At 41.6% G+C, this 10,268-nt stretch overlaps 2 protein-coding genes across 3 annotated transcripts; both read right to left on the reverse strand.

Annotated features, from left to right (window-relative positions):
* Nucleotides 1-1,851: 1,851 nt before the first annotated feature.
* LOC146696589 (uncharacterized) lies at nt 1,852-4,002 on the reverse strand. Its single transcript, XM_085474744.1, has 4 exons — nt 3,864-4,002; nt 3,121-3,250; nt 2,769-2,902; nt 1,852-2,696 (listed from the first exon to the last, which is right to left on the reverse strand). Exons 1-4 carry the CDS (start codon nt 3,864-3,866, stop codon nt 1,920-1,922), a joined length of 1,044 nt encoding a protein of 347 aa, XP_085330870.1. The 5' UTR covers nt 3,867-4,002; the 3' UTR covers nt 1,852-1,919.
* A 2,965-nt stretch (nt 4,003-6,967) lies between these two features.
* On the reverse strand, nt 6,968-9,777 carry LOC146696590 (uncharacterized). 2 transcript variants are annotated; one of them, XM_085474746.1, is made up of 5 exons: nt 9,546-9,605; nt 8,980-9,138; nt 8,237-8,366; nt 7,885-8,018; nt 6,968-7,812 (listed from the first exon to the last, which is right to left on the reverse strand). In XM_085474746.1, exons 2-5 carry the CDS (start codon nt 8,980-8,982, stop codon nt 7,036-7,038), a joined length of 1,044 nt encoding a protein of 347 aa, XP_085330872.1. In that variant the 5' UTR covers nt 8,983-9,138; nt 9,546-9,605; the 3' UTR covers nt 6,968-7,035. The 2 variants fall into 2 exon arrangements, with proteins under 2 accessions (XP_085330872.1, XP_085330871.1); XM_085474745.1 differs by lacking the exon at nt 8,980-9,138 and having other exon boundaries at nt 9,546-9,777.
* Between the last annotated feature and the right edge of the window lie 491 nt (nt 9,778-10,268).

Below are 10,268 nucleotides of genomic sequence, written 5' to 3' on the forward strand. Positions count from 1 at the left end.
GGAGCTCCAAATATTTCATATAAAGAGACCTCATACAAGTATGTGTGTGGATGCTTTTGGGACTGCACGCTACATTCTGGATAAAACATCCTCAGGCGTACCGACGGTGTAAATCTTCACCTGTAGAATAAGTCTTTAAACTTGTGTGTCATCTTTTAGGGTCTTCCGTCGGAGAAAACATAGGAGACGAGGTCCCTTTATGAACCCTCGCATACAGCAAAGTAAGGACCACTACTCAATTTTAACATCATTTAGAATGAGAGAAGAAGATTCTGTTATCAGACTGTAAACTCCCCTGTGGTTCTCTCTTTGCAGACAAAACAAGACTTTTAAAGCACATCATCACTTTCTTGATGCTGCCCCTTCTGACTTTTGGTGAGTGAGTCAGAACTTTCTGTCAGACAATCCTTCCTAACACACAAGTAAAACCTGGACCATTTGTCCCCACATCCACCCCTAACCTCTCTACTTCGTGTCTCTTAGGAATTGTGAGCTGCACAATTTCCATAAACAGCAAGAAAGAAGCAGAAACAGCAGACACTCAGCCAATTTTTGAATCTCAAGGTAAAGATCGCCATCTTCATCTGTCTCATCATCATTTATACATGAATGTACACAAAGAAAACAAATAATTTGTCTGTGATTTGTGTGAATTCAGGAGCCATGATCCAAAGCGGGGTTTCCTCATGGACAGAGAACTCTGTGCGCAAATGTATGCAGTGGGTGGACCCCTCCAGGGCCAGTAGAAGAGTAATCCAAGTAAGAATGACATAGTTTGCACAGCAAGATTTAAAGTGATATAACATGGAGAAAAAGTTTACATTTATGAACTCTGGGCAGCGTAATAATTAATTTTCTTTCCTCAGGAATATTTACCTGGGCCTCCAGGGAACTGCTGGCCCCTGCAGGACAATTCCTGTAAATTGTCCTGCACAGAGATGAGTGGGGAGGAGTAAATGTGTTTCAAATGTTCTTTTGTACTTTTTAATGTGTTTCAAATAAATAAATTTTGTGTCTTAAAAAAGTTTTAGAACACGTCGCAGCATTTCCTTTTATGTGATATGGTTGGATCATAACGTGGTGGTGTAAAAATAATGTTTACACCACCAAGGTGATTCCCAAAGAACCTTTAGCCATGAACCTGGCATATCTCAGGATAGTGTGCATTGTATCAATAAAATAAATCAGAAGAAACTGGACAAGTGGAGGACCTAAAAACCCCAAAACTAGCCCACAGCAGATAAACAGTACCTGAAAATCAGTGACAACAGGTCTGATGGAGAGATGAATCCATATTTTACATTTTTGGTTCAAATCATCGTCACGATATACAGACAAGTTCAGAAGAGAGGTACAACTGTATCTTCTGCTACTGTGTGTAAAACATGGTGGAGGCTCTGTCATAGAGCTGCATTTCAGCCAGTGGTGCCAGAGATTTAATCAAAACTGATTGAACTGTGAACCCAGAAAAGTACAGTCAGATTTTGATCCACCAGTCAATACCACCTGGAAATATCTGATGGTCAGAGGTTTTATTTTTTTAGCATAACAGTGACCCCAAGCACACTGTCAATGCAGCAAAAACATACCTAGACAGTAAAAACACAATGAAACACCAATAAAGGTGGTCACAACCAGATACTGACTTTAAGCTTGTTTGGATCTCAGCCACTGTTCTTTCTATATTAGATAGTGTGTTTTGATCAATCTCCACCCATATCTCTTTTCCTAGCAAAAGTAAGAAATGAGAATCTGGAGATTTTTTCAGGGTACTGTGTAACAAATGTTTTTGCTAATACTGAACCTTACCCAACCTAAGAGGAGTCATATGTATAGTAATGTACACACACGCACAAAATAAACCTTTATTTGAATATAAAACGTTGTTCCATTGAAAAACAGGTCTTATGTTGACACTTTTACCTGCATATAAGACTGGAGTACAACACATGAGCTACGCCAGTGATGAGGTTGTGGTTGGCAAACTCGAGGATGAGGAGCAGGATTGGGTATTCGCTGCGTCTCTTTTCAAGGCTGAAGTCCTCACTTAAGCCCATCCAGTGAAGCAGCAGCGTCCGCATCGCTTCAGGGAACAGCTCTGTGGCTAGTTCCTCAGCAGGTGGCAGGTCGCTGATGCGCTCAATGTGCTGAAGTTTAAAGCCCTCCACCTTCTGGCTGATGCTGCTGTTGGCTGCATGAAACTGCTGGCCAAGCCAACGTCCTATACAAGTGAGCAGGCTGCTTGAATACACTGGGCCCCAGTCTTTGGCCTTTAGCAGAGCCAGCACAATCTCCGTCGCATCTTTTTCTTCAAGTCTCCCATTTATGTAGCGATCAATGTTCTCCAAAAGCAGCAAGACCGTCTCCAGCTGCTCTGAGCAGCTTCGAGGCTCCGAGGAGAACTGTTCATCCAAGCGGTGCAATTTTTGTCTCACTGTGGATATTACTACTTCTCTTTGCTCAGATTGTAAGCTCTGCTTGGGAAGAGAACAATAATCATGATCTGCTGATGTGTCAGCAGTGTCCATGCTACTAACATCTACCACGTCCTTGTCAGCCTGGAAATAAGGAGGCTGTGATATTACACCCTTTGATTGTGAGTCACGCTGGCTGAGCGACCCTGAAGGGTCCAGCTGCACGCTGAGGCTGTAACTCACTTCCAGAGGGCTGTCACTGATCTGTGCTTTCCAGACATCCTAGGGGACAGATGTGATTAAAACATGCATTGTGACAGAAAAATAAAATTATCACGTATACATGATGTTTACCTGGAAATTCTCCAGCACAGCAAGCTGATCTTGCTTACTGTACAACTCAAAGGCTACTCGAAAAAGTCCCTGAATGCTGTAGAACCACAGGCTGTTATTTGCAGAGGGTACCTTCAAGCCGTGAAACCTGAAAGCTTGAACACAATCAGGGGGATCAGTGTGACAATGTGTCTGTCCTGGTGGGTGACTTTTACCTAAAAATAAGGTGCATATCAATGCGATAGCATGAGCTTGTCTATGTTTATTTCCCCCTAGTCATATTTATTTCATTTGATTGTCTACACCCACCCCGTGGTTTTAGAGGCACAGGTGTAGTTAATGTTTAACTTCCACTGGTATGTCTGTATTTTACCTGAGGAAAAAGTTATTTTTGTTGCAAGGCCTTTCTTGGCAAACTTGGCATGGTGTCTTGGATGGTTTTCTGTACGCACATCAGTCTTTGAGAGGAGATCGGCTCCCAAATAGAGCGGAATCGTTGAACCCTGAAACAGAGAGGATGAATATAAGCCACCGCCGTATAAAGCCTGACAATAACGTACACTGCCTGACCATGTTAATGGTATACATGCTCAACTGCTCATTAATGTGAGTCTATAATAAGCCAATGACATGCCAGCACCCCAGTGCATTTGTGCATGTAGACATGACCAAGACAACCCGCTGAAGTTCAACGCGAGCATCAGAATGGAGAAAAAACATGATTTAAGTGACTTTGAATGTGACATGGTTGTTGGGACTTTAGCCACACAAACATGCTTTTACAGAGAATTTCTCTGGGTGAAAATGTCTTGATGCCAGAGGTCAAAGTAGTCTGGCCAGACTTTTGAGTTTTCAGCTGACAGGAAGGCAAGAACCACTCAAACAACCACTCATCCCACCTAAATTATGCAGAAGAGCATCTGCGAATGGACAACATGTTGAAGCTTTTAGCAGATGGACTACAGCAGAAGAAATCCACACTGGGTGTCACTCCTGTCAGCTAAGAAAAGAAACTGACGCTACATTTTGCGGGTTTGGGTGGAGCAAAGTTTAATTTGGGACTCTTAGTGCCAACTGAACAGAATTTCAACAGGCTACTTGAGTATTGTTGCTCACCATGTCCAGCTTTTATGACCACAGTGTACCCATCTTCTGCTTCCAGGAGGATAACATAGCATGTCACAAAGCTCAAATAATCTCAAACTGGCAGCGAAAATGAGTTCACTGTACACACATGGCCGCCACAGCCACCAGGTCCAACTCCAGGAGGATGTCCTGGAACAGGAGATTCACATCATGGATGTTCAGCCGACAAATCTGCAGGAGCTGTGTGTGATCAAAATCTCAGAGGAAGGTACCCAGCTCCTTGTTGAATCTGTGCCACAAAGATTTAAGCTGGCTCTGGAGGCAACAGTAGGCCCAACCCAGTACTAGTAAGGTGTACTTAATAAAATGCCCGGTGAGTGTAAAACTGCAGTATAGTATTAGTCAAGCTTTATTTATTTATTTATTTATTTTATTAAGCTGTTTTTTTTTATTTTGTGCATTTTTTTAAGATGCGGTCGGGAAAAAGTTGCGGGTGACAGGTGATGTGAAAAAATGACGAATTATAGCAACTCTGCTGACAGTGTTTACACGTGCTTCCATGGCAACTGCGTCAGACAGAATGTTATTGGATTTGAAAAAAAATAAATTTATTAGTAAACCTTCGTGTTTGCAGCATTCAGCATACTCAGCATACTCAGATACCTGTGATTGCAGCGAGAGAGAGAAAAAACGACAAGCATACACTGATCCACTAAAGATCAGCCAGAGACAGGTGAACACCTGATCCCTAAAGGTATGAGCTTGGTGCACATTGCTTTAAAGACTTATTGCAGCAGAGATGCAAAGATTTGTTTTACCTCCTAAGACCTGAACTCTTTCATGGCATGCCTTTTTAATTTCTCTTTGTTATTTGGGCTGTAAAAACAAAGAATTACTTTTTTTTGTTTGTTTCGACCTGATTTTTGTTTCTGAGAAAAATGAGATCCACATATGAGGACATTCACTTTAAATCTCAATGGCAGTATAATGTCCTCATAAGTGGATATCAGCCCCTTGTAGAGCAAAATTTTGCATTTTGGTCTAGACAACCCAAAATGTGTTGTGTGCACATATGTGGAGGCCAGGTCTTAGGATGTTAAATATATTGAATGATTCTAAGTAGAGAAAGTAAACAGCTTTTAATAATAAGTTTTGATTTTACATAGTGATGAATGCATCTTGTGTTTAAAGAGTGAATCACTGATCATTTTCTGTCTTTCTGCCATTTTACAGTGATGGCACGAAGAAGCCTCCGCCTGCAGGAGTCAGGCTATTATAGGGAAGACGGAGCTCCAAATATTTCATATAAAGAGACCTCATACAAGTATGTGTGTGGATGCTTTTGGGACTGCACGCTACATTCTGGATAAAACATCCTCAGGCGTACCGACGGTGTAAATCTTCACCTGTAGAATAAGTCTTTAAACTTGTGTGTCATCTTTTAGGGTCTTCCGTCGGAGAAAACATAGGAGACGAGGTCCCTTTATGAACCCTCGCATACAGCAAAGTAAGGACCACTACTCAATTTTAACATCATTTAGAATGAGAGAAGAAGATTCTGTTATCAGACTGTAAACTCCCCTGTGGTTCTCTCTTTGCAGACAAAACAAGACTTTTAAAGCACATCATCACTTTCTTGATGCTGCCCCTTCTGACTTTTGGTGAGTGAGTCAGAACTTTCTGTCAGACAATCCTTCCTAACACACAAGTAAAACCTGGACCATTTGTCCCCACATCCACCCCTAACCTCTCTACTTCGTGTCTCTTAGGAATTGTGAGCTGCACAATTTCCATAAACAGCAAAAAAGAAGCAGAAACAGCAGACACTCAGCCAATTTTTGAATCTCAAGGTAAAGATCGCCATCTTCATCTGTCTCATCATCATTTATACATGAATGTACACAAAGAAAACAAATAATTTGTCTGTGATTTGTGTGAATTCAGGAGCCATGATCCAAAGCGGGGTTTCCTCATGGACAGAGAACTCTGTGCGCAAATGTATGCAGTGGGTGGACCCCTCCAGGGCCAGTAGAAGAGTAATCCAAGTAAGAATGACATAGTTTGCACAGCAAGATTTAAAGTGATATAACATGGAGAAAAAGTTTACATTTATGAACTCTGGGCAGCGTAATAATTAATTTTCTTTCCTCAGGAATATTTACCTGGGCCTCCAGGGAACTGCTGGCCCCTGCAGGACAATTCCTGTAAATTGTCCTGCACAGAGATGAGTGGGGAGGAGTAAATGTGTTTCAAATGTTCTTTTGTACTTTTTAATGTGTTTCAAATAAATAAATTTTGTGTCTTAAAAAAGTTTTAGAACACGTCGCAGCATTTCCTTTTATGTGATATGGTTGGATCATAACGTGTTTCAAAAATAATGTTTACACCACCAAGGTGATTCCCAAAGAACCTTTAGCCATGAACCTGGCATATCTCAGGATAGTGTGCATTGTATCAATAAAATAAATCAGAAGAAACTGGACAAGTGGAGGACCTAAAAACCCAAAAACTAGCCCACAGCAGATAAACAGTACCTGAAAATCAGTGACAACGGGTCTGATGGAGAGATGAATCCATATTTTACATTTTTGGTTCAAATCATCGTCACGATATACAGACAAGTTCAGAAGAGAGGTACAACTGTATCTTCTGCTACTGTGTGTAAAACATGGTGGAGGCTCTGTCATAGAGCTGCATTTCAGCCAGTGGTGCCAGAGATTTAATCAAAACTGATTGAACTGTGAACCCAGAAAAGTACAGTCAGATTTTGATCCACCAGTCAATACCACCTGGAAATATCTGATGGTCAGAGGTTTTATTTTTTTAGCATAACAGTGACCCCAAGCACACTGTCAATGCAGCAAAAACATACCTAGACAGTAAAAACACAATGAAACACTAATAAAGGTGGTCACAACCAGATACTGACTTTAAGCTTGTTTGGATCTCAGCCACTGTTCTTTCTATATTAGATAGTGTGTTTTGATCAATCTCCACCCATATCTCTTTTCCTAGCAAAAGTAAGAAATGAGAATCTGGAGATTTTTTCAGGGTACTGTGTAACAAATGTTTTTGCTAATACTGAACCTTACCCAACCTAAGAGGAGTCATATGTATAGTAATGTACACACACGCACAAAATAAACCTTTATTTGAATATAAAACGTTGTTCCATTGAAAAACAGGTCTTATGTTGACACTTTTACCTGCATATAAGACTGGAGTACAACACATGAGCTACGCCAGTGATGAGGTTGTGGTTGGCAAACTCGAGGATGAGGAGCAGGATTGGGTATTCGCTGCGTCTCTTTTCAAGGCTGAAGTCCTCACTTAAGCCCATCCAGTGAAGCAGCAGCGTCCGCATCGCTTCAGGGAACAGCTCTGTGGCTAGTTCCTCAGCAGGTGGCAGGTCGCTGATGCGCTCAATGTGCTGAAGTTTAAAGCCCTCCACCTTCTGGCTGATGCTGCTGTTGGCTGCATGAAACTGCTGGCCAAGCCAACGTCCTATACAAGTGAGCAGGCTGCTTGAATACACTGGGCCCCAGTCTTTGGCCTTTAGCAGAGCCAGCACAATCTCCGTCGCATCTTTTTCTTCAAGTCTCCCATTTATGTAGCGATCAATGTTCTCCAAAAGCAGCAAGACCGTCTCCAGCTGCTCTGAGCAGCTTCGAGGCTCCGAGGAGAACTGTTCATCCAAGCGGTGCAATTTTTGTCTCACTGTGGATATTACTACTTCTCTTTGCTCAGATTGTAAGCTCTGCTTGGGAAGAGAACAATAATCATGATCTGCTGATGTGTCAGCAGTGTCCATGCTACTAACATCTACCACGTCCTTGTCAGCCTGGAAATAAGGAGGCTGTGATATTACACCCTTTGATTGTGAGTCACGCTGGCTGAGCGACCCTGAAGGGTCCAGCTGCACGCTGAGGCTGTAACTCACTTCCAGAGGGCTGTCACTGATCTGTGCTTTCCAGACATCCTAGGGGACAGATGTGATTAAAACATGCATTGTGACAGAAAAATAAAATTATCACGTATACATGATGTTTACCTGGAAATTCTCCAGCACAGCAAGCTGATCTTGCTTACTGTACAACTCAAAGGCTACTCGAAAAAGTCCCTGAATGCTGTAGAACCACAGGCTGTTATTTGCAGAGGGTACCTTCAAGCCGTGAAACCTGAAAGCTTGAACACAATCAGGGGGATCAGTGTGACAATGTGTCTGTCCTGGTGGGTGACTTTTACCTAAAAATAAGGTGCATATCAATGCGATAGCATGAGCTTGTCTATGTTTATTTCCCCCTAGTCATATTTATTTCATTTGATTGTCTACACCCACCCCGTGGTTTTAGAGGCACAGGTGTAGTTAATGTTTAACTTCCACTGGTATGTCTGTATTTTACCTGAGGAAAAAGTTATTTTTGTTGCAAGGCCTTTCTTGGCAAACTTGGCATGGTGTCTTGGATGGTTTTCTGTACGCACATCAGTCTTTGAGAGGAGATCGGCTCCCAAATAGAGCGGAATCGTTGAACCCTGAAACAGAGAGGATGAATATAAGCCACCGCCGTATAAAGCCTGACAATAACGTACACTGCCTGACCATGTTAATGGTATACATGCTCAACTGCTCATTAATGTGAGTCTATAATAAGCCAATGACATGCCAGCACCCCAGTGCATTTGTGCATGTAGACATGACCAAGACAACCCGCTGAAGTTCAACGCGAGCATCAGAATGGAGAAAAAACATGATTTAAGTGACTTTGAATGTGACATGGTTGTTGGGACTTTAGCCACACAAACATGCTTTTACAGAGAATTTCTCTGGGTGAAAATGTCTTGATGCCAGAGGTCAAAGTAGTCTGGCCAGACTTTTGAGTTTTCAGCTGACAGGAAGGCAAGAACCACTCAAACAACCACTCATCCCACCTAAATTATGCAGAAGAGCATCTGCGAATGGACAACATGTTGAAGCTTTTAGCAGATGGACTACAGCAGAAGAAATCCACACTGGGTGTCACTCCTGTCAGCTAAGAAAAGAAACTGACGCTACATTTTGCGGGTTTGGGTGGAGCAAAGTTTAATTTGGGACTCTTAGTGCCAACTGAACAGAATTTCAACAGGCTACTTGAGTATTGTTGCTCACCATGTCCAGCTTTTATGACCACAGTTTACCCATCTTCTGCTTCCAGGAGGATAACATAGCATGTCACAAAGCTCAAATAATCTCAAACTGGCAGCGAAAATGAGTTCACTGTACACACATGGCCGCCACAGCCACCAGGTCCAACTCCAGGAGGATGTCCTGGAACAGGAGATTCACATCATGGATGTTCAGCCGACAAATCTGCAGGAGCTGTGTGTGATCAAAATCTCAGAGGAAGGTACCCAGCTCCTTGTTGAATCTGTGCCAAAGATTTAAGCTGGCTCTGGAGGCAACAGTAGGCCCAACCCAGTACTAGTAAGGTGTACTTAATAAAATGCCCGATGAGTGTAAAACTGCAGTATAGTATTAGTCAAGCTTTATTTATTTATTTATTTATTTTACTAAGCTGTTTTTTGTTTTTAGTTAGCTACAGTACTTATTTGTTAAACATTACTTATCACTATCCAATTAGAAAGTCTGCGACCGTCCTGCAAGTAAGGAGATGTGTTTATTATGCTGGTGGTAATACATCACCCTCTTGGACTACCTGTGAACCATTAACTCACCTGTTTGGTGCTCTCTGTCAGTCTGAACGATGTCAGACCCACCAGGTGAATGAAACGAATCCTCCTCGCGCCCCCGTCCCGCTGCGGTAACGTCAGAGGGATAACCGAGCAACCTGACATTACTGGAAGTCTCAATTAAGTGCTGTCCCATAGAAATGTTCCTGCGGGAAGAGTCACTGCAAATCAAAGTAATAAAAAGATCAACACAAATGACTGCACACGAAACAGAAACAAAAACATTTGCTTTAAACCCTCAGCGATGACTCGCAGGGTAAGGTTTGCTTTACACATGCGCGAACTTTTACGTACTTCCTGTCATCGCTACAGATTAGAAAGAGCCGTTTCCTGGCTGGTGTCGCTTTTAACTTTATCTAATTCTTCTTTAAAATACTTTCCTGCAAAACAAATTGGAAAAATACACAGTACAACTGCATTAATGAGAAAAAATATATAAAAGAAAATGAATATGAATTCCACAAGAAGTCTTTTTTTTTTCTTTTGGCGACAGTGTTTTAAAATATAAACCACTATCTTTTTTCTTCTTTTCTTTTTTTAAAAGCAGAATAAAAGGGTGAGAATTTTATGTTTGATAAATAATCAACAAATGAATGCTGTACATTAATGGAGAAACTGGGACAGGTAAAAAAAAAACAACAATAACTTATGGTCTTTAGTTTTGGTTTTTTTTATGTTGTTAGGTCTAACTTTAAATTATTATAAGAC

This window comes from Copadichromis virginalis, linkage group LG12, assembly GCF_057382275.1.
Source record: "Copadichromis virginalis isolate Kocher_CV1m ecotype Utaka linkage group LG12, C_Virginalis_male_GT1.1, whole genome shotgun sequence".
Taxonomy (NCBI): Eukaryota; Metazoa; Chordata; class Actinopteri; order Cichliformes; family Cichlidae; genus Copadichromis; species Copadichromis virginalis.